At 42.3% G+C, this 24,273-nt stretch overlaps 1 protein-coding gene across 1 annotated transcript in view; it reads right to left on the bottom strand.

The window, feature by feature from the left end:
- CTNNAL1 (catenin alpha like 1) overlaps positions 1-24,273 on the bottom strand; it is a 124,213-nt gene that overhangs the window by 4,523 nt on the left and 95,417 nt on the right. Inside the window, exons 12-17 of the mRNA XM_014595195.3 lie at positions 17,560-17,597; positions 11,418-11,468; positions 11,156-11,310; positions 4,534-4,582; positions 3,105-3,161; positions 2,841-2,960 (exon numbers count right to left, since the gene is read on the bottom strand). Of these exons, the coding sequence (XP_014450681.2) occupies positions 2,841-2,960; positions 3,105-3,161; positions 4,534-4,582; positions 11,156-11,310; positions 11,418-11,468; positions 17,560-17,597 (470 nt within the window). The remainder of the gene's footprint in view (positions 1-2,840; positions 2,961-3,104; positions 3,162-4,533; positions 4,583-11,155; positions 11,311-11,417; positions 11,469-17,559; positions 17,598-24,273) is intronic.

Below are 24,273 nucleotides of genomic sequence, written 5' to 3'. Positions count from 1 at the left end.
AGAGCCCCGCAAGGCTGGAGAGTTTTGGAACTTGATCCTGGAGTCCACTCAGTCCTTGTGGGATGCACAGGACCCAGAAAGCTTTCAGTGGGAGTGAGCAGGTAAAATGAGGATCCTGCTGGATGATCCAGTAGATGAACCATAATGCCAGGAGTTTAAAAGGTGCTCAGATCAGAGGTCCAACCCATGACAAAGAGGGTGTTGGCTCTGACATCTTCCTCTCCCTCCTGGTTCTGGATTTAAGCAAGTGACAGATGTCTTACTTCTTCAGGATGCATTATTCACCCAGACACCAGGAGCATGGTGTATGAGTGTCTGACTCAAAATAAGCCCTTCACAAGACAGAACATTATGAAAACCAGGACACAGGAAATAGCATCGTAGATCCCTGAGGAAAAAAACCTTCACGTTGAGAGCAAGTAACCACACCATGGGGTGAAGAGCAGGCCTCAAGTGGTGTACATGAGTATAGCAGCATTTCCCATTCCTCTCACAAAGTGACACAGCCCCTTCTCCACATTTGCCAGTAGAAAATGTTGCTGCCCTGGCAGTGTTTGCAGACTTAGATGACTAATGGATGTAGCCTTAAGTATATGGTTACCGTGTCCAGCACGTGTTTTCACAACAGAACGTTAGGAACTCTGATGCTAGATTTGTGTCAGCAAGGATGGCTTTGTGATGGTGAAGTAAGATAGAACAGGTAAGAGTTGAGAAGGGGATATTGCAGACCAACAAGGGAAAAGAAAAGTCTTCCCACTTAGAAATGGCAGTTTCACAAGGACAGTCAATCTTTATTAATGGTCATCTCCCTAGATTATGGGAAAACTTGTCTGAACTGGTTTCCAAAGGTCAGGGAACCATGACAATACAGTAACAGCGGCTTCTGCTGCTTGTTAGGCAAGCATGAAAGTGAAGTGTGTGCACGAACCACAGGGAGCAGAGCAGTGAACAGGCTCAGCTCCCTAGCTGCTGCTACTCAGTGACTTGTTATAAAGAAAGACCTTATTTTCTTCAATCTGCCTTTCAAAAAACAAGGTGTGCATCTCATTCCAGGGCACACTGTATGCAGGACATTACAGTACAGAGGGTTGCCTGGAAGCTAAATGGGAAAGCACAGGGACCTAGATTAGGGATCTGCTGCCAGTATGCGTCATCCTTCCCCGTGTCAGAACTTCCTAGTAAGAGTGTGGGTGAGAATGGCACTTTGCTGTCCCTGGCAGCCAGACAGAAAAATGTTAAGCATATAGCTTATACTCTGGGTACAATAAATAAAAGTCAATCTGTAGATCTGATTTCTGTCCCTTTTATCAGTGGTCTAACCCATTCAAGTACCCATATCCCAGGTAATGGGAAGAAGAATTAAGGGAAAAGCAATTTATTAATTATCCTATTCCTATGGAATATGTTTAAGTCTTGCAAATTAAACTGATGAGGACTATAGAAAAACTTGTCCTTAAGAAAATGATTTGTCACTGTTTACTTAAGAACTGCTGGCAGAGGCTGAGTCAGACTGCTGTGCAAGCTGTCGGGCAAACACTCCTATAAGTCTATAGGGTGAGGTGCACTCAAGCCTCAAAAAAGAGTTTCAGAAAAAAATGGCCAAGTATTTTTTTTCCTTCAGTAGCACCTGGCTTTATAAGACCCTCGCCACACTGTAAATTTGGCAGCATAAATACGTAACTAGGTCACTGCAAATCTCCAGAGTACAAAAGAACCACAATCTGTGAGTGGAGTTTATTGCAGTTTCTAGCAGGGCTAAGTTTCATCAGTGCAAAGCTCTAGAGTCCATACTTACAGTTTACAGCAGGGATGTCAAACTCATTTGGGTCATATGGGCCAAATCTGGACTGCAGAGTTTTCCATGGGCTGGACAACTCATGAGCAGCAGTATTCCCCATGGCTGTTGAAGCTGCTACTTCAGTGCCGCTCTGAAACCCCAGGAGTTAATGCCACTGCTGTTCCCCCTGCCCCCTTTTCCCCTGAGCTGATCTATGCTGGGGCAACTAAAAAGCCTGATTTAACAGTGTTAACTCCCTGAGTTCCAGAGCCATGCCCAAACAGCAGCTCCAGAAGCTGGAGCGATTAAACACTGCTGGTGCAGGAGCTCCAGCACTCATGGCAATGAGCCCTGCTGGCTGTATGTTTGACACCCCTGGTTAACACCAATGCAGCTGTGCCAATGACTGACCATCATTAGTTAGAATGAGAGCCAATTCTGAATCCGGGCAAAGGAGGCAACATATTCAGCTTCTCTCGCTTTCACCTTATCATTTTCTTACAGGAGCAAATCTGAGTTTCAGTGAAGGCTTTCACTGTTGGAGACGAAAAGCCTAGCAGAACGATGGTGCAAAGTAATCACAGGGAAAATGGAGGCAAGGAGTGATGACCCATTTCTAAAGAAATTCCTCTCCTGTTAACAACCAGGACAAGTCTCTGGAGACAATAGACAAAATGGTTCTCTTCAAGAGGAGGAATTACTACTCTCTGCCTGGATATCCTGGCTATTCATATCTAAAATTTAAGCAAAATATTCTAGTCAGGGAAGAGAAGTGGGAGTAACTCCCATCTTCTTCCTCCTCCTGGCTACAACAGAGCAAAACTGAGGCAACAGTGGGAGAAAGAAATTATAACCTTGCCTTACTTCAGAAAATTTTGCAACATTGCCAGTACTCTTGGCTGTTTTATGATACAAGAAAAAATATCCCATACCAGACACCTGTTACATCCCAAGTTCTTTTTCCACTCAGGAATGAGAACTGAAACAGGCAAGTAACGGGATTTCAGAATAAGGCTTGGCTGCATTCCCTAGAATACTGGAATATTTTTTTAAAATATTTTACCTTTATAAAAGTAGCATTTTTTCCCTGAACAGTGGTTTTAGCTGTTATCTGGAGCTGCTGGCATACAGGTATCAGCTTGTCAATCTTCAACAGAAGCAAAGGCTTGTCATCATCTTCTAGCTGAAATACAGTTCAGGACATTAGAGCCATTCAGCATCACAAAGAAATCACCTACATGTCAGAGATAAAATGACCATAGGCTTCTAAGCAAGCACAAGTAATAATGTGAGGAAGCAAATAATTACTTTACAGATCATATATTACCTGATTAGAAAAGGCATGGAGAGTTGAAACAAGCTTTGTGGCCTCTGTAGCAAAAATCTGACATGGAACAAAGTGGAACAAAAATAACAGTTATTTTTACAAATGCAGTGAAAGTTTCAAGAACAGAATACTACTTAGCACAAGACATATGGGAAGCAAAATGCTAGAAAATAAAAGGATAGGGAAATTTTCTGTCACTTTAGTAATGCGTAAAATTATACACATTGGCTTGCATTCTGTAGTGAGTTTTGCAATGACAAGGTAGGTTTCGAATTGACATTCACTGATACATTTTAAAAGCTCTCTCTGTGATGATTCAGAGCATACACAAAGAGCAATGTCTTTTTAACCCAGAGGTTCCCAACTCTTTTTGTGCTGCAGCCCTCTGCAAAAATGTGATGGACACCTATCTTCCTTGTCCCCATATACTGTTCTTGGTGCTGCAGCCCCCCCATCCCAAAAATCTTCCCTTGCTTGGTTTCTCATCTTTTCTTTCTAATGTTTAAGCTCTTCTGCTTCTCTCCTCCTGCACCAAAAGACAACAACTGCAACTGTTTAGGGCAGGGCAGAACATGACAAAGCTGTGCTCCCAACTCAGCTGAGCAGCACACAGCAGAAGCCTAGTGCTTGAGCTTGCAGAGAGAAGGCAAGGTTTTTGAACGAGCCAATATATTCAGCTTCTTTCACTCCCACCCATAATTTTCTTTGTCCCTGCCTCCCTGCAAGTAAAGGCAAGAGTTATAAAGAAGATGGTTTTAATAAATCTATTAATTGTAACAAACAAGAATTCCTTGGCAACCTCATTTGTACTAAATCTGACACTTACACTGTCAACTCAATTTTTTCATTTTAGAATGTCAATGTTTTATGAACGCTGCATTAATATTCTAGTAGTAGACCCTCCCAGCTAATATCTGAATACGGGGTGCCTGTACATGAGCATGGAGCCTGCTCCGACATGCTGTAATTACAGTGCGTTGGAGCAGACTTGGTTAGCAGTCCGCTGGAGCGTGGTAATTACCACATTCCGGCAGCCTTCTGCGTCCTGTATAACAACATCCCTATGCTTCAAAATGGCAGCAGGGGCACTTTAACTAAATCAAATGAGCTTTAGTTTAAGCACCCCAGCCACCATTTTGAAGTGTGGGGATGCTGATACACGAGATGCTGTGGTGCTTGCTAGAGTGGCTCTTGGAGCCATTCTAATTAAAGCATTATCCCCAACCACAACCTCCGGGGCATGTGTAAAAAGTGCCCAAGAAAGTTGGTATTCGAGAAAAATACTGTTTGACAGTGTCTGTGAACTTTTAATGATAAACATTCCAGTTACATAACTTTAAATTGCTCTACAATTTTGATGTTAAGTAGTGTAATTACAAACTGATCACTGATAGCATCTCAGACAATTTACTAACTCCTATTTTCTCACCTCTGCTTGATTAAATAAATCCTGAGTAGTTTTCAGCAGCCCTTCTCCTCTGAAAGTAACAACAGATACATAGGATTAAGTAGCAGATGAAATTATGCCACCGTGTCTGGTCCTGTACGAAATGCATGTATGTAGATCAATGGCAGTACAGGACTTGTCATTTTCAAATATTACATATTATATTTAATATTTCCTCCTATTAAAATGTTGCCAAAATTAGCTATTACATAGAGTCAATCTGGTTATTTGCTTCAAGTAAATATTCTCTTAAATATATAACATCTCCATTAATGCAACATCTGAGTTAAATATTTAACAAAAAAGGTAAGGGAAAGCAAGTTAACAATTTTCATAATATTAACATTGGACAGCGAACTCCATACAACTGCATGGCCTTGGGATTGTCAAACAGTGATGCTCTTACCCAGAGTAAGCACCTGTCCAAATCCAATGTAAACAATGCTCATTAAGTACACCACCCTGTCAATGCTGTGTTATTACCCATTTCAAATCTCTGCTCATTTTCATAGAATCATAGAAAGTTAGTGTTGGAAGGGACCTCACAAGGTCATCTAGTCCAACCCCTACTCAAAGCAGGACCATCCCCAGCTAGATCATCCCAGTCAAAACTTTGCCTAGCCAGGTCTTGAAAACCTCCAAGGATTGAGATTCCATCACCTCTCTGGGTAACCTGTTCCAGTGTTTTACTACCCTCCTAGTAAAAAATTCTTCCTAATATCTAACCTAAACTTCCCTTGCTGCAACTTGAGACCATTGCTCCTTGTTCCATCATCTGTCACTGCTGAGAACAGTCCAGCTCCATCCTCTTTTGAACCCCCCTTCAGATGGTTGAAGGCTGCTATTAAATCCCCCCCCAGTCTTCTCTTCTCTATAGTGTAAGTCCAGTTCCCTCAACCTCTCCTCATAAGTCACGTGCCCCAGCCCCCACCATTTTTGTTGCCCTCCACTGGACTCTCTCCGATTTGTCCACATGCTTTCTGTAGTGAGGGGCCTAAAACTAAACACAGTACTCCAGATGTGGCCTCACCAGTGCTGAATATAGGAAAACAATCACGTTCCTGGACCAGCTGGCAACACACCTACCAATGCAGCCCAGTATGCCATTAGTCTTTTTGGTAACAAGGGCACATTGCTGGCTCATATTCAGCTTATTGTCCACTGTAACCCCCAGGCCCTTTTCTGCAGAGCTGCTGCCCAGCCAGCCTGCCCCCAGCCTGTACTGGTGCATGGGATTGTTCTGTCCTCAGTGCAGGACATGAGATTCCTTTTGGCCCAATTTGTCAAGGTCACTCTGAAACCTAGCCCTATCCTCCAGCATATCTACTGCTCCCCCCATCCTGGTGTCATCTGCAAACTTGCTGAGGGTGCATTTTCACAGCTTCTAGTACTCAATTTTAAGGCTGTTTATAGAAACCTTGCAAATGACAGGAAAGAACAACCCTGAGAATTACTAGATCTCCCCATTTTCAAGGCTTTTAACAGTATCCCTTTGAGAGGCACCTCTCCACCTTTTTTTAACACAGTGAAGCAGAGTATAATTACACTACAAAGGAGACAGTGAAGCGTAAAATTTTCTGTGCACTTAACCAATATGCAGATAACTGATATGTGATATAGTGGAAGCAATGAACAAGAAATTAGGACTGTAACTTATATAGTTAAATGACACACTCAGCCAACAGCATAAATAGAGCACAACATTTATGTTTTTGATAGTCTAGTTGATTTCTGCTTGTTTCAAATGTTTCAATGTTTGTCAGTCCACCCCCAATACTTCCCACCACCACTTGAAAGGGAAATTATATTTAAATACCCTTTAGAATGTAAAGTTTGGAAGGATTTTTGTTTGTATTTTTATCAGCAAGCAGAACCTTAAGATGTTAAAAAAGTGGTTTCAATATTTAAATGGCAGAGAAGCCTTTTCTCCTACAACACCCCAGCTGAAGCAATCAATTCTGTGCCGAGATGCTTATGCACGAAATAAAAAATTGTTATAAAAGCCCTTAATTGTAGCTTTTACTACTGTGACTGCTGGAATATAGCTATATTAAGATTTTAATGAAGGAAAAAAGGAAGTTATGTACCAGTAACTGGAGTTAATCAAGATGTATTGCCTATATGTACATTTTTGCTTCTGGACAAGCTCAGTCCTTGCATGCCTGATGTCAATTTTTTTGCCTTAGCAGCATGTTAACGTGTGCTCTGCCCTAATCCCTAGCACTCCCTGGCGCACAGCCCACCAAAGGGATAAAGGGCAGTGTGCTCTTTCTACTCCTCTTAACTGCAAAGAGAGGACTGAATGCAGGCTTCTGATATGTATGGGGACAATTCATGTTAAAGAAGTTCAGTTTCTCTTTTGAGTAACTCCACATTCAGAGTCTCACTTATGGGTGATTACATAGCAGTGTCCTAACAGTGGGTCTGAGAGCTGCCTAAAGATATTTATTTTGAATAATGAATGGAGAACAGCTGCAAATCCAATACCACTTCCTGAAGCCTCCAACACAGCTTCAGTGTGCTGTGAAAAGCAACAGCTAGAAAGCCTAAGAATTTCCCTCCTTACACACATACCCCAGAGACCCCCTAGAATACCTCTCAGAGACCATGAGAAGAGCTCTTCAGGCCACAGGAGGTGGAAGTTGGAGGCCCATGCTCAGAAGCAGGAGAATGAAGCAGAGTTCCACAAGCAGCTTCATTAAGAAAAAAGAATAAGAAAGGTGGGATCAATTTTTGGGGGGCATAGGATGAAAAGGGAGCTTTGACTCCTTAATCAAGGTACGTGATGCATGAAATTGTTTGCAGTGTTCAGGCTGCAGCATGGAGTGGAAGGCATTTGGTTATCTCCTGCTTTGGCCTTTTGCTCATCACCATTCATGGTGGTTGTGCATGAAGGTTGTTCCTGAAGTTTAAGAAGAAGCTAGACAAACATTTGTCTAGAATGATTTTGGTAGAGCTGATCCTGCCCTGAGCAACAAGTCAGCCTAGAAAGCCTCCTGAGGTTCTTCCAACCCTACTTTTCTATGATTCCATGATGTTTGGTGAAGGTATGGATTGGATCCCATGTGGTTGCTTTGCAGAGACCATTTATGGAGCCATTGCAGAGAGGGCTCTGGGTGCAGCTTGAGCTCAAATGACTAGTAACAGCTCCATTTTAGTGGCCTCATAACACTTTACACGGCTCAAGATCCAATAAGACAACCTCTCAGCTGAAACTGTCTTGCTTTTAGATATTTCTGTTGTGTCTAAAAAGAGCTGTGGGGACTTATAGAGGGTCAGCCCTGTGTAAGTAATAGGCTAAAAGCCCTTCCACAATAAGCAAATGCAAGGAATCTTTTGCCTGAGAAGAATGGGGCTTTGGGAAGAGACTGGCAGAGTGTTCTGCGGACTGAGGTAGAATAGAAAATCTTTAACAAAAACTTTGGATGTATCCTTAAAGCTAGTCTAGGATACATGGAATAATGGACTTTTCTTGAGGGACAGCTCTTGAGTGGCATTAACTGCAAAACTTGGTACATCTAGTGAAGCCCCTCCTGCAGATGGTGATGTCCCTAACCTTATTCTAACAGCAGCTTTAGCTGCAAATAGGTTTATTCTCAGATAACCCCATTCTGCAAACAATGAATGAAGAACCACATTTTTTATCTTTTTGTGATGAACAGAAATAAAAATGTAATAAACAACTCTTGCTTGTGGAAGATTGGTGCCCTACTGTTGGTTTATGTAAGAAATGGAGGTGGCATTGTTTGCCATAGCCCTGAATACACCAAAGGAAGGCTATACAAAGGGAGAAACTGCTTCCTTGCCTCTGGAGATGCAGTCAGTCATGCACCGATCCACTGAGATGGCCTTTGTGAAGAACCTTGGAGACACCCAAAAGGAGGACCACATAGTTTTAACAGTCCTGCCCCCCAGACCATGAAGACACTGTCTGTGTGAACGTCATATAGTTATGGAAATAACATCCTTTAAATTAAGTGATATAACCCCTTCTCTTGATGCAAAGATGGAATGGTTGTTGCTAGGGTAACCACTGTGAAGTTGAGCTTGCAAATATGCACAGTTAACTTTCTTAGGTTTGAGAGTGATCACCTCTCACTTTTAGAACCAGGAAATAACTGCTGTGGATTGCCTTCCTATTAGAGGTGCACCGATACATCTGTCTGATTCAGATTGGTACTGATATAAAGAAAACTGGCTGTGTTGGATATCAGCACGACGGGGCCAATAATTTGGCCAAAAATTGCCCGTGATGTGCACAGCCACAGCACAGCCGGCAACTTGGAGAACTGCCTCCAGCTGGTAAGTCTGTTGCGGTGGAAGGGGAAGAGGGAGGGAAGGGGTGTGGTGGGAGAAAGATAAATGCCCCCACAGTGAGGGAGGGGGTTAGCCAGAGCCTCAGCTTGTGGGGGGGAGGAGAGGCAGCTCCCACTGCTGCTTGCACCCAGGGCACCGGGGGGTGGGGGTAGGGTGGGGAGCAGCCAGGGCTGCGCGCGGCTTTTCACAGCAGGGGCTGGGCTCAGAGTGGGTGCTGGTGGTGCTGAGATGCTACATCCAGCCCAAATCTTGCTGCCACTCCGCTCCCAGCACTGCCACCGCCAGGCGCCTGGCAGCCCCAGCACTGCTGGGAGTGGAGTGGTAGCAAAATTTGGGTGGATGCAGCATCCTCCCAGCGCTGCCGGCACCCACGTTGAACCCACCCTCCACCAAAGAGAGGCCTGCATAGCCCTGGCTGCAGTCTGCCGCACAGCACAGACCTGGTGGGCACACACCGTGCACCCTCCCCCGCCCCCCGCAATGCCCACCTGGGGTGCAAGCCATGGTAGGAGCCGCCCCCTCCTCTCCCACAAGCTGCGACTCCACCCCCACCCCTAGGGCAGTGCCTGCCCCTGCTCCCACCCTCACTGTGGAGGGGGGGTGGGGGGTGTTGATCTGCTCCCCATGCCTCTTCCCTCGCCCCTCCCCTTCCACCACACCGGACTTAGCAGCTGGAGGCAGCTGCATCAGAAATCGGATCGGTATTGGCTGATACGCCTCCTTAAATATCAGCCCCAAAAATCTCCATCTACACATCCCTACTTCCTACAGTTCCTTGTAAGAAGGGTCTCTGAAAAAAAAAATGGGCAGGGGAAGTTGAGTGCATTTGCTTTGATTCCTGCAATGATAGGGCCTTGCATATCAATCGGATGTGATCCTGGCTCATGCAGAGAGGAAGTTGAACAGGTGATTTAGAAGGGAGGAATCCCTGGAGGGTGGGGAACAGAGCACCCCGCTACCCCACTTCATGCCTCTGATTGGCTGAGGGGCACCACAAGTCCCACCCCTTCCAGGCATTGATTGAAAGCCCTAGCTGGAGCTGCCTGGCTTGTTAATTCAGTAATTATCACCCTCTTCAAGGAGGGAGGGTGATAATTACTGGGTAAACAAACAGTTTAAGTGTGGCAATTAAACAGTTTCCCAAGTGAAAAGAAAGCTAGCTACCTGCCTAAAATAAAGCAAAGGAGAAGGGGACTTTTGGCAGGCTTTTACCTGCTCCCCACCTCCCCTTCTGGAGGCAGAGACAGGAACTTTGCTCCCCCCACCTGCTCTAGGAGATGGGCAGTCTGCCTTTTTTCTGTCTGTGCTCCCCACCCCACCCCTCCCACCCTTCTAGGAGACAGCTTTTTGAACGTGGCCAGTTCCCCGTGCTTTTTTTTTTTTTTTTTTTTTTTTTTTTTTTTTTTTTTTTTTTTTTTTTTTTTTTTACAGGGAGCTGGCTATTTCATGGGAGACTACCAATTACACGATTTCTGTGAAATCTATGAAATCGTGCATTTGGTAGGTACCAGTTCATGTGGGAGGTGGGAGACCCATGTTTTTACTCTTCTTTTAGCTGAAAGGAACTGAACCAGCATCTCTCTCACCTCCCAGAAGAGTGCCCTCCCCATTAGATCATACCAGACCTCCTGAGCCTATTCCACTTGGTATGAAATACCCAAATATTTATTGGAGCAGGGAATGGAACCCCAGCGAGTCACTGGCTTGGAGTCACTCTCTGACCCAATATTGCATGCAGAATTCAACAACTTTACCACATTGCCCAGTGAGCAGGACACTTACATGGAAGTTGGGCAACGTAGATTCAAATCTCTCCTTGGGCAGAGAAAGGATATGAACCTCTACATTCCTTGCACCAGCTGAGCTCCAGGAGAAAAACAGAGACACTCACTACACCTTGTGAAATGAAGGTCTGACTTCTCAATGGTTCAAAAAAAGGACTAAATAAACTCCAGGATCAAGTCCTTGGTGGAGATGACTCCCCCTCCAGCTCTTCTTTCAGCATTGCAGAGACTATGAAAAATCTTAACTTTTGTATTCCTTTAAGAAATCTTTCCCAGGAGGTTCTAAGAGAACTGCTTGCCAACAAAACAGTATCCAGTACCAAGTAGTCAACCAGACTATAAATTGATAAAGTAATCACGTTAGACTACTAACTTAGGAAGCATAGATGAGTATTAATGACATGCCCCTCTGAAATGTTCCAGCACTTACTCTCTAAAACAAAAGGTTTCTCTGATCCCTGTACGCTATGGACATGTTTTCCTACTGCATTCAGAGTAATTACCTGGTAAATAAGTACATGGAGTAGGCCATGCTGGACATGCTTTGACCATATCGCACAATCTCATTTTCCTGGTCCTCCCATTTTTCTGTCTCCGAGTCTATATCCGAAGTGAGCAAATGCAGTTCTACTCCAAGCTTTGCAATTTTTGCTTGTTCCTATAAATGACACACTTCTTTTATTTTTTTAAAACTTATTACATTCATTAGACTGATGCGAACAAATAATTAAAAGTTTCAGAACTGAACAGAAGGAAGCGTCTTACCTCAGTATCAAGTTTGACCGGCTTTAATGCTTTCAGATTTGCATTGTGCTTCTGTTTCAAAAATAATTTCAAGAAAAAAAAGCTTTTAAAAATGGCATTGGCAACTGTACTAATTAGCTAATGAATATAAAGCCATTTGAATGCACACTGCAGAACACAATTTTAGTTGCTCAAGCTCCCTTATCAGATTGTTCTGTTCAGGGGACAGGAAGTTTTTATGCAAGATTCCTTGTGGTGCACAGGAGTGGGATTTATACCCATGGCAATAGCATGAAGCCCTCTTATTTTAGGCTTATGACAATCTTCAGCTCTCTTCCCCTTTCACCTCATATAGCAACATGATGCCCCTGTAAGCTTAGCAATAACAGTAATTACTAAGTTGTGCTTGCTAAAATTCACACTAAATGTCTTTTCCTGTCTGGGGTGGTTTTATAGCCATGGAGAGGTACTAACTTGCTAGCTGAACTAGGAGCAATTTTTTTTGACAGATTCCCAGGTTGACACCTGCTTAAAAAACACAAGGCAAACATACTGATTCTAGTGAAAGCTCCTGCTCTTCTGCTCAATTCCTTACCGACTGCAGTGACTAGAAATTAGCATAAGAATCTGAAGCACAGCCCTACTGCTCCTCTCCTTCCACGGACTTGGCCTTTTTTATCATAAGTTATATGGGCCGTTGCTCACTTAAACATAAGTAAGATAACTTTGGTTATGGAACATTCATGAATTTCAGTGTAAGCAAGGTTAACAGAATCTGACCCTGTGCATTTTGTAAAGCATGTGGGAACAATGGAGCCTCAATCTTGCTTGGGGTTTCTAGGCACTAATGGCACATGATTATTATTGAAATGAATTCCCTCCCACAATCTGCAACCCACTGCTGTTTTAATTACATAGTAGTTCTTGCCAAAGTTCTAAATGCTTATTATAAACTTTATGAATGCATGTTCAGAACACATTTATAGGAATCTCAGTTGCAGAGACTTGATATGATTCTTCATAGGTACTGGAAATAGAAGCAACGCAGCTACTAAACGATTCAATAAAAAGCATAAAAAAGGATAATACTGAATGCTGTGTAAGTTGAATTAGTGTAATATATGTACACTCCTAACTGTCATTTAGGCACATGGATACAACACACTGCCTTTAAACAGCAATTTTTCTGCAAATAATCCTACATAAATGCATAGATCTGGGCTATATATTTGAATTATGACGCATATTCGAACTGTTAAGTGAAGGTTTTTCAAGAAGCAAGTACTGAAAATAAGTATTATATTCTTAGCAGTTACGCTGCTTAAGAATATCATATAACATGTTAGCATGATGGACTCAGGGCTGTCCGGGGTGGGGGGTGTGTGAATTGGGGCAACTGCCCCAGGCCTCGTGCTTTGGGGGGCCCTGTGGAGCTGGCCGGAGAGGCAGCTCCACATCCAGCCACTCGCTACCCTCCAACCCCCAGCCATAAAAATCGGCGGTGGCAGCTTCTTCAGGTCCAGGGTCCATGGGATTGGAGCAAGGGCGGGACCCTGCATGGGCTGATTTGCTCCAGGCCCTGCACCCTGCTTGGGTCACCTCCGGACGGACTAATACTCACCTGAGAGAAAGCGTTTAAGAAAATGTTTCTTGTCTATGAGTTAGTCTAGGTGCTATTTACTGAGTTAATCTATACTAAGGTGATAGAAGTTTAGGCGTGGAATTACAATACTGTTCTGGTTAAAGCAAGGTTGTCATCTTGAGCATAGGTAGGATCTATAGATGTTTCCCTGAACCATTGCTTCTGCTATGCTTTGGCCAACGTAGTCCAGGGACATGGGACAGAATCATGACTTAACTAAGGTCCTTGGCAGACATGCAGGTAAAACCAAGACAGGATCTGATGCACAATCCACTTGATCACACTTCCTATAATCATGGCAAGAGGCATGATTGCAGGATCATACATCAAATCTTGTCACACTTTATTGCCAGTGCAGGGGGAGCCTGGGATCATGATCCTGTGCTCCCCCCCTATCAGCAAGTAACAAGCTCCTGCAGCTGGGAGTCCTGTCAGCTGATTTGGGCTCCCAGCCACTGGGGCACACCATGTACTCTCACAGCTGGAAGCCTCCTCACCTGATCCAACATGTACCATGTTCCCAGCTGCAGGGGACATCAGATGCACCCTCACAGCTGGGAAGCCCATCATCTGACCTGGCCACACCTTCAATTAATGAATGGTGTTGTAAAAATGAGCCACAAAGTTATTAAACATTTTTTGTGGAATAACTTTGTGACTTATTCCTTGTTTTATGATGCCATTAATTGTTTTAATGTGTGGCTCGGTTAAATTTTTAAATGGGATTAACTGTTTAATCATGCCTTAAGTGTAAAATGTAGCAAGGGCCTGAAAGAAAGTTTTATAGCTAGTCATTCCTGACATATCCTTGATGCCAGGATAGGTCATGGTCTTTTTCATAAAGGTATGTTATCTAAAGATTATTTAGAAGTTTTTGCAAATTAACTACATTACTGCATAACAATGCTAAACATTATGCCCTATAATCAGGTTGTGACCCACTGACACTTACAAGTATCTATCATGTTTACAAAGTAAGTCACAAATTTATCTCCTTTAGGATCACTGTTAATGATTCTTTTCATTAAATATGTTGATATATTTGGGACTGGTGTTCTTCATAATAAACCGAACTAATATGGATCTAACCTGGTGGCATATATATATATAAAATGCTAATGTACCAAATGAGTATGTTTTAAGTTGGCCCTGGAGTTCAATAACTTAACAACCTGGGTGTGACATCTTTCAGGAAAGAGAAGAGTATAGGAGGGGTAGGGGGTAGAGGGGGGAGAACAGAAGAATAAGCACATAACATACTAATCCCAAATGTTTCTTGACCTTCCCAAAAGCTGCTATTTTGCCTGCAGAAACTTTTTGCTTAAAAAACCCTATGTTTTCTTTGTACAAGAAGAGAGGAAAAGAAAACGATTTTATTAAGTAGTGGTGAGGGGGTATGTGCATGCATTTTTAATCCAGAGAACTTTTTCATTTCCTTTATTTGTTCTTCATTGGGGATTTTGCTAGTTTCAAAACTCCTACAAAAGTGCTACTTTTGAGGATTAAAGGAAAAAGAACAAGGCTGAATTCAGATGAGCAGGGGCATGCCCCTGCAGTAGCACAAATTGTCTCAGCTCCTGCTCCTGCTCTGTTGCAGAACAAGTTGTCCCACAATGGCCAAACTGACCTTGCCCAGCTCCTCCTGGCTCTTCAGCCATGGCAAGCTGGAGGCTGGAGCCAGTACCTGTGCTGGCCACAGCAGTCTTACCTGGTAGCATGCTGGAGCAGCAGGGAGAGCATGAAAGTCTGGCCAGCAGCCAAACTATTGGTCTGGATGGCCTGACCTCCATTTGTGCCAACACACACTTGTTTTCTGTGCTTTGTGTTGCTTCTGTTTCCAGGAGGGTTTTTTGCTGCTGGGATTTCCCAGCAGCCAATTTTGCCACCACCCTACAAATTTACAGTACATGCTTTAACATTCAGCGCAAGTGGTTTGTGGCACCACAAACTACATGCCCCTACTCATCTAGATGTGGCCCAAAAGTCCACACTGGGGTATCTGCATCTCTCTGTTAAGCACATACCAAGGTATATATGCATTTTTATAGATTTGTTCTCAACATGTTATTCATAAGGGCAGATAAGAAAGATGGTCTTCACAAGGCAAGAGCTGGAAAGCACAAACTTAATTTAACTCAAGACAGAAGAGCCTTTGTAGGAACAAGAGCAAGACTATTTCTCCATCGGGAAAACAGCTCAGCTAAGATAATGATTTCATTTTCCAAAGATTATTTATACCAGGGTGTTCAAACCCCGGCCAGTAGCGCTGTGTCATTTGGTCCACAGGGTTTCTCATGGGTCCAGAAATTTGGTGGCAAGAGACCAATGGCACCACTACCCTGCTGCCAAATTTCTGGACTAGTGGGGAGCCCCCAGCCCCATGCGCTAGATTGGGTGCCTGATCCCAGCATGCAGGGCTGAGCAAGGGTAGTGCCAGGCCCCCTGGTCCCAATCCCAGTGCATGGGGGAGGGAAGGAGTGGTGCCAGGCCCCCTGGGCCCAATCTCAGCATCCAGGAGTAGGAGGGGGCAGTGTTGAGCAACTAGCCCAATTCTGGCACACAGGGCTTGATCAGACTCAGACCAGCTCTGCTCCCCTCATCTGGCTTGCGGGGCCAAAAGCTTAAGCGCTGCTGTTTGCTATATTACAGCATACTCCTACACAGAGTATGTTGTAAAAAGTCCTGTTAGGATACCTTGCCCAGAGTGTCTCATTACAAAGATAATGTATTACAAAATATTATAACTAATTAGAACCAAGTTAGAATTATCTAAAAGTACATGTTAGGTTTAGTTTAATTACCCTGGCTTCTTAAAATCCATCTACTAAGATATTATCTAATTCATAAAAGACAGTAATTCACAAAGGGCCACAAAAATCAGTGTCCTTTATTAAGGTTTTCCTGCTCATATCTTTATACCAATAATCAAAAGAATATTTGAACATTCGTGGCGCACTGGCCAGGTCCCGGAGGACTGGAAAAGGGCCAATGTGGTCCCTATTTTCAAGAAGAGGAGGAAGGAGGATCCAGGCAACTATAGGCCAGTCAGTCTCCCCTCCATCCTTGGCAAAGTCTTTGAAAAGATTATTAAGGCTCATATATGTGAGAGCCTAGCAGGAAAAATTATGCTGAGGGGAAACCAGCACGGGTTCATAGCAGGTGGATCATGCCCGACTAATCTAGTCTCTTTTTATGACCAGGTTACAAAACACCTGGACGCAGGAGTAGGGGTTGACATCGTCTACTTAGACTTCAGGAAGGCCTTCGATACGGTATCCCACCCCATACTGGTGAACAAATTAAGAGGCTGTGACTTGGATGATTACACAGTCCAGTGGGTGGCAAATTGGCTAAAGGGTCAAACCCAGAGAGTGGTGGTGGATGGGTCGGTATCCACCTGGAAGGACGTGGGCAGGGGGGTCCCGCAGAGCTCGGTCCTTGGACCGATACTCTTCAATGTCTTCATCAGCGACTTGGACGAGGGAGTGAAGTGTACTCTGTCCAAGTTTGCAGATGATAAAAAACTGTGGAGAGAAAACTGGACGCACCGGAGGGCAGGGAACAATTACAGGCAGACCCGGACAGGTTGGACAAATGGGCAGAAAACAATAGAATGCAGTTTAACAAGGAGAAATGCAAAGTGCTGCACCTAGGGAGGAAAAATGTCCAGCACACCTACTGCCTAGGAAGTGACCTGTTTGGTAGCACGGAAGGAGAAAGGGATCTTGGAGTCCTAGTGGACTCCAAGATGAATGAGTCGTCAGTGTGATGAAGTCATCAGCAAAGCTAACTGCGCTTTATCGTGCATCAGCAGATGCATGACAAATAGAGCCAAGGAGGTGCTACTGCCCCTCTATCGGGCGCTGATCAGACCGCAGTTGGAATACTGTGTGCAGTTTTGGGCGCCGCACTTCAAGAGGGATGTGGATAACCTGGAGAGGGTCCAGAGAAGGGCCACTCGTATGGTTAAGGGCTTGCAGGCCAAGCCCTACGAGGAGAGACTAGGGCACCTGGACCTCTTCAGCCTCTGCAAGAGAAGGTTGAGAGGCAACCTTGTGGCTGCCTATAAATTCATCATGGGGGTGCAGAAGGGAATTGGTGAGGCTCCACTCACCAAGGCGCCTCTGGGGGGGTCACAAGAAATAATGGCCATAAGCTAGCAGAGAGCAGATTTAGACTGGACATTAGGAAGAACTTTTTCACAGTTAGAATGACCAAAAATCTGGAATGGGCTCCCAAGGGAGGTGGTGCTCTCCCCTACCCTGGGGGTCTTCAAGAGGAGGTTAGATGGGCATCTGGTTGGGGTCATCTGAACCCAGCACTCTTTCCTGCCTATGCAGGGGGTCGGACTTGATCTGTTGAGGTCCCTTCCGGCCCTAACATCTATGAATCTATGCAAGAAGTTATATGCCAGTGGTAGGGAGTCAATTAGTTAAACTAATGTAATGCAGCTTTTACACCAAGAGAAAACACAACTCCTCCCACAACAAACAAACAAACGAACAAACAAACAAAACTTACCCCTGGTCTGGGCAGTGATAGGTACACACGCTTCTCTCCTAAGAACAACACACACATTTATACCAAAATTTGTATGCAGGTTTTAATTAATGGAATCATGCTTATAGTTATACCCTCATCTTCCTATAAATTCAGTATGCTATAAACAAAATTACTCACCTCCAACTCCTTTGTTTTGATGAACACTCAGGATTTTCACTCCTTGTGCGTTTCCAGAGACAGACAAGCAAGTAACTCCTCTACTGTTTAGATTTTTAGCACTAACTGCCAGATGAGCTCAAGCCCCTCCCTGTGCAGTCCATACTAATTTACAGTGCCTCTAGTACCCTGGAGTCAATGTAACCTCAAATGCACTGGAATCAATGAGACACTTAAAAAGAAAACAAAACCACCACCCTGGACACACCCAATGAGATGACCCACAAAACATATACCGAATGAATAAAATCAACATCTGAAAAAACAAAAGTCCAAATTTCTCAAGGTGGGTGGATAATTCGTACCTGCAAAGAGTTATTATGTGAAAGTAATTCTCTTTCTATAAAAGCTCATCTACCATCCCATCATTCCCACTTCTGGAGGATAAAGAGTGAAGGTCTCAAAATCTGAACAAGTAATGATAGCATTAAAGTTCACATGTGTCTACAAATGCACAAATTTCAGCATAAATAGATTATATAATGGTAGTTCAGTGCAAATAAATTGACATAAATTAGGGATGGCTGCAATATTCAACAACAGTGAAGCCACTCCAGAGTGCCGCAGTTTGTTCCAAATGAGTATTAAGAAAACTTTTTTACTGCATTGCACAATGTATACTTTGAATAAGCCCCCCCCCACACAATAGAAAAAGCAATTTTATACATTCATTTTATAGTTTTATTGGAATTATTGTTTCCTTTATTTCCTGAAAAGTTAGGTTCCATAATTATTCTAAATCAGACTGCACAAGAGTTGGGGGGGGGGGGGGAAGAGGAGGATGAAGGGAGGGAGGAACAAACCTTAAAATACATGTTCTAATGCCTCTTAGGAGTAACCAAAAAAGGAGTTGGATGGTGCCTGGGGCTGACAACCTTTTATAATAGTGCCAACTGCTGGATATGCATTATTTTTACAATTTCCCCTTGCAATGTGACTAATGGAAGAAAAGCTCTGATGCGTCCCTTTTAAATACAAATGGTGAAGAATATGCAAATATAGATAGTACAGAATTCTTCACCCTTTCAGACAGGTGGCCACAATGATAAACATTTGTGGCATTTTGGCTTCCAAAGGTAGTTAGAGAAGAATATTTATAGAACATACTAAAAACAGTACTGCCTGTATTATATTTAGCATAGTGTACCTTGTAAAGGTCTGTGTCTTCATCAGGAGTGAAAAAAAAAAAAAAAAAAGATAAGAATCAGTTACTAGAAAAACAGGAGCTCTGGCCACCTACACACACATCCCTGGTGGGCCAAACATTAGCGCATCAGTACACTGATGAAAAAGGGCCAAAGTGCTGTAGGAAAAGTATGTACAAAACACCAGGAAAGAAAACCAGCTCAGAAGTTTTGAGTAGGACTACCTTGGGGCTATGTGCCACGCTGAAAACCTTTGATAGCACATAGTCACTTCAAGATGAGTTCAACATGCCCACAAGAACACTACAGACTCAAACTAAAGCAGTAAGTCATTGCACAGAGGTAAAAACCAAACTTCCAGGAAATAAGAGAACAGCTGCTGCTGCTCTTCTGGTGTTTCCCAATGTGCATGTTTGGTGAAGAGCTTCGTTGCTGACTACACTTAACAAAAATGGGCACACAGTTTCTGGAAAGAAATGGGCACTGGTAGATGGAACAGGCACAGAAGGAAAAAGGGGGACTCAACTATCAGTGCTTTAAAGGGCCAAAAAACTGAGTTAGAGGAGTTCCCAAGCCTGTCTGACATAGTGGAAGCTAAAAGATCTTTAAGTGAGAATTTTGTATTTGGTTTCTGTTGCCCAGGCAGGTGGTAACTGAGAATACTCCCTCACCACCCCCACCCTCCTTTTCTTAAACCGACTCACTAGATGCAAGGTCATACATTCCAAAGGTAAATTACTCAAGCCGGAGACAAGTCATGCTTGACAAGGAAATCACCCAGATCAATTTAATCATGGATTCCATATCCATAACATGAAGGTTATGGATAAACAGAATTAAATACATGTAAATAAAGTAACATGTCGGAATCCAACTAACTTTATCTTAAAACAGTAAAAAGAATATTACTTATCTACCTTCCTTTTGTTTTTTTTCCTCTTTTTCTTTATTCTATTTTCTCATTTTTTCTGGTGTATTGTTTCCTCTTTCCCACCTTCTATTCCTCATTTCTCTCCCACTTCCTAGTAATTCTGCCTTCGTTTTCGTCATATTTTCTTTCCATCTCTACCATCTTTTCTTGTTATAGTCTTGCCTCCTTTTCCTGTCCCATGTCATGCCACCTCAACCCGGTCCCTAAGCCTACTCCTCTCTTTCTTCCATCTTTACCCAGTCTAAGTCTATTGCCCATGCTTGCCTACCACATCCATTCACTACTCTCCTCCCCAAATCCTAGCATCTAATCTGCAACCTTAAATCAAACAGATAAAGACTTAGGAGGAGAGGGAAGGAGGGATATATTTTACCAATTCTTACATAGAAGGCCAAGGCATGGGGAACTATCAGATAATTCTTCTTTCCTCCCCTGCACAGGACCAGAGCAGGATTGAAGGAGGGAAGGTAACTAAGCAGCATTATGCTTATTTCCAGCAACTGCCAATGTTTGCTCTCTTGCTCTATTTATCTCAATGAGACAGACACCTAGTGACTCCAGTTGAGGGACTACAATGGTCACAGTGAGCCCAGCTCTCCCTCCCACAGGGAGGGGCAGTCTTGCAGGCCAGACCAGGAATGGTCTCATGTGGTATGGGCCAGGTTACATTGCTGTCTAGAACAAGACTGTTCAGCACAATGAGCCAACTACAATGAGCTAAAAATGGCACAATTTAATTAAAATAAATGGAATGGTATCATCTGACCCCAAATTTGGGATTGGTTTGACGCCTTTTATCAGTTTTCTTATTTCAGTATGCAACGTGCATAAGCTTGATGGTATTTTAACAAACACTAACATAAAATCAATTGTGCACCTGCTTATCCAATCAACAGATGAAATACAGACACATTTTGAATCAACTACAATTTACAAGTATCGAACACGATTACTTTATTGGACACAGCCAGCACATTTTGGATGCCCTTCAGTCTTTGTCAGCAGCAAAGATTTGTCTCTCTTATGACATTAAATACTCATTCTAAAATGCTCCCTACAGCAATGTAAGATCTTTACAGTTACAGTACAAAATTACATTATTTAAAAAATGCAAGTTTCTAAATTACGAAAATATACCATCATCCTACAATTATATTTTGTATTATGAAGACTCAGTCATGTTTCTAATCAAGTACTCATTAAATTTTTACAAACGGATAAAGAAGACTACCAGTTTCAGCATTAGAATGAGCAGTGCAACTCAGAAGAGGAAATTAAGATCATATGTTAATCCAGTATTGTGAAACTCTACATTCTGATTGAATATGAACGCTTATCTGATTAAAGGATTCATAATTTCTGCCATCCTATGTCAAATAATCAAATATTTTGCCTCATTTTTCATGCATCTTCAACTTGCTTCTAAGCAAATACCATAATGCTGAACCTGCTAAGGTGACTTTCATGATATTTGCTGAGGACTACTTATGACAAGTCACTTTGGGGAGTCTAAAGGATCCTGATTATTTTAAACAATAAATCAAATGAAATGAAACATAATAGAGCTCATATAAAGGATTTGCGCATATGTCTCCAAATATTTTTCTAACAAACTCTTTTGAAAAAGGATATGTACATACAAGTAGTTAGTCATAATCTTAAAACTCAGTTATGTCCTTCTGAACACTGAGCCATACTAAGAAAGAGAAGCACTGCCCAAGAGGCAGTGAAGGAAGGCATGTCTGCCTCAGCCATAATGCTCACTGAGTACTCTAATGAAATATTTCCCTTGCTTGTAGAGCTCATTGAGTTGCTATTTGTTGTACAGCCCTAGACTGCTGCATGGAATTGGTCATCTAACAGTGCCAGCCAGTGCTATTCATCACCTTCCTCCACTTCAAACCTGGCAACCAGATTAAGGAGTCCTCATGCATAGGTACTCTAAAAAGTAGGGAGAAAGGTTCCCAGGTATCATATGCATAATAACCTCCTTGCTGTGGAAAATGCAAGTGACCTACAGTTGAAGTCAATAGGAATATAGACTAAGTAACTGCAGCTAACATGATGTGCTGGGAACATGCTCCTCTACCAGATGTCAAGGACTGCATTTATTTACATGACTGCTGAGTCCATGCTTTGCTGTATAACAGCGCTGTTCTATGCTCACGTTTTAAATACGATTAAATAAAAAGCAATAAAGTTTTGTACTACCCATTAGACACTTCATCACTACATGAAAATTCAATACATTTTATCTGCATAGTAACACTTGAACACTTCTAATTTTAAATAGCTTTTAGAAAGTGTGCTTAGTATTAAAGGTGATATAATTTATTAAAAGAAAGAAAAAAAAGGAGTCATTTGGCCATAAAACTCACCTGCAACTCTAACAAACCGTCTCAAAGGTATCAGGAATTGCTACCTGCATAGACTTTTTTAATGTTAATTCTTCTCACAATTCTTGCACCTTAAGTGTCTCCTTCATGATGAGTCAAAATGCAACAACAGCACTTTGCCTACTATATTTTTGGTGAGCACACTTGATTTCCATTAACCTAAATGCCGAGTTCACCTAGTCTTGGTACTAATCCTATAATGTACTCTCAACTCCTATACAAAGGTCAGAGAAGGCCTTTCAGATCTAAGGAACTGTTACATCTTTACAGTACTGTAAATGAAGGGGAGTGACTAGGGCAGCAGCCCTAGATGCTGCCTTTGGAGAGGAAGGGAGATGCAAAAATAGCCATCACTACAGCTGGTGGCTGGGTGCACCGCTGCCCAGAGCACAGAGTTGCCTCATTACACTTCTGAATCTTTAAAACAGGACTCTAGAATTAAGATGAAAAATGTGCGAAAAACACAAACCCATGGGTTTCATATTCCTGACTACTGTGCTATCCACCACTTACTTGTGCTCATAGTATTATTTTGATAGTTAAACTATCTTTGAAAAAATCCTATAGCTAGTGGCACGATGTATGAGTGACAAACTGGTGTCTAATCTGGTTCAGAATATAAAATATTTTAGATATAAAAAGGGTTAAATCCCTGCATTAAATTTTAAACTAAAATCTTCACACCATTTAACCTGAGCAATTTTCTTAAAATACATGACATTCGGTATGTTGCATATTGTATCTCTATGCAATTAATTATAACTGAAGAATAAAACAAACATTTAACTGCAGAAAAGTGAAATGCCATGCTGTACTGAAGGCAAACTTTTTTGAAAAAAATTAAAATAACAAAAATAAATACCAGAATATCTTCTTAAATTTTCAAAGTAGAATACCATATACTAAAAATAAACACAGATGTGTTGTTAAAATTTCATGGCTCTATTCTACATGTTGTACAAATACCAGTTAACTTACCAACCAGAGAAAATATTCCAAGATTGTGTGACGTCATCAGAGAGAGAGAGAGAGAGAGAGAGAGAGAGAGTCCATCCAGGAGAAAGGATAGCAGTTCAAAAATCAAACAACTACATTCACTACATTATGAAGTGAATAGAATTCAAGCCGACAGTACAGAATAAATAAATGTTTATTTTCCATGAATAGCGGATATTAAAAGAAAACCAGTTGGAATTGGAAAATATTTAAAAAACCTCAGACTACACTTCAAACTACATTGAAATAATTATGACTAATCATATTAAACTCAATGAAGCAACTAAACTTGGTATACAATTCAAATTACTTTCTGTTTATGATTTGTGAGACTTTTGATTGCTATCTCTCAAGCTGACAACAAGTCATGACAGGAAAGGACAAGAACTAAAACGATCCCCCTCCATCATTTAGGGCATTTTTTGACATGTGAGAGATGCAGCACTAAGTGCTTTTGAAAGAGCCAGGCGCTGTGTTGTATGCATTTGTGTAAACGGCAAAATGCATGTCAGCGCTGGGAAAGTGGCGATGGCGCGCTTTAGAACTAAAACTCGTCAAAGGTGTGCACTGACATGCATTTCTCTGTTTATACAAATGTATGCGACGCAGCACCAGGCACATCAGCTCGCATGAGAAGCAGACTTGATTAACTGAGTCTGCTCTGACATGCTGGATCTCCAGCACATCACAGCACGAAAAGGTGTGTGTAAATGCCCTTAGAGTTCATCCCTGCAAAGGGCTCAGCACATGATTAACTTTCTGCACTGTGAGTAGTCCCCAGTGAAATTAAATTAAACTATTTTCAGTGCAGAATGACACAAATGTACTTAAGCCTTTGTAAGTCCCATTGTCTTAGCCTGTAAAGCCAGTAGTTCTGTAGTGTGTTGTATGTAGCAAACAATTATACAGACAGTAGATGGGAGTACAAATGAATATACTGAATTGATGTGTTATCAGGCAGGTACCAAGCTGTTATGTTAAAAAAAAGACTTGGTTTGGTATCCATATGAAGAAAACATTGTTGTATTTACTAGATCACATGTTAGCA

The sequence above is a fragment of the Alligator mississippiensis genome, chromosome 3 (assembly GCF_030867095.1).
Source record: "Alligator mississippiensis isolate rAllMis1 chromosome 3, rAllMis1, whole genome shotgun sequence".
Lineage (NCBI taxonomy): Eukaryota > Metazoa > Chordata > Crocodylia > Alligatoridae > Alligator > Alligator mississippiensis.
The sequence above is the reverse complement of the archived record's forward strand: the minus strand, read 5'-3'. Positions and strand labels throughout refer to the sequence as shown.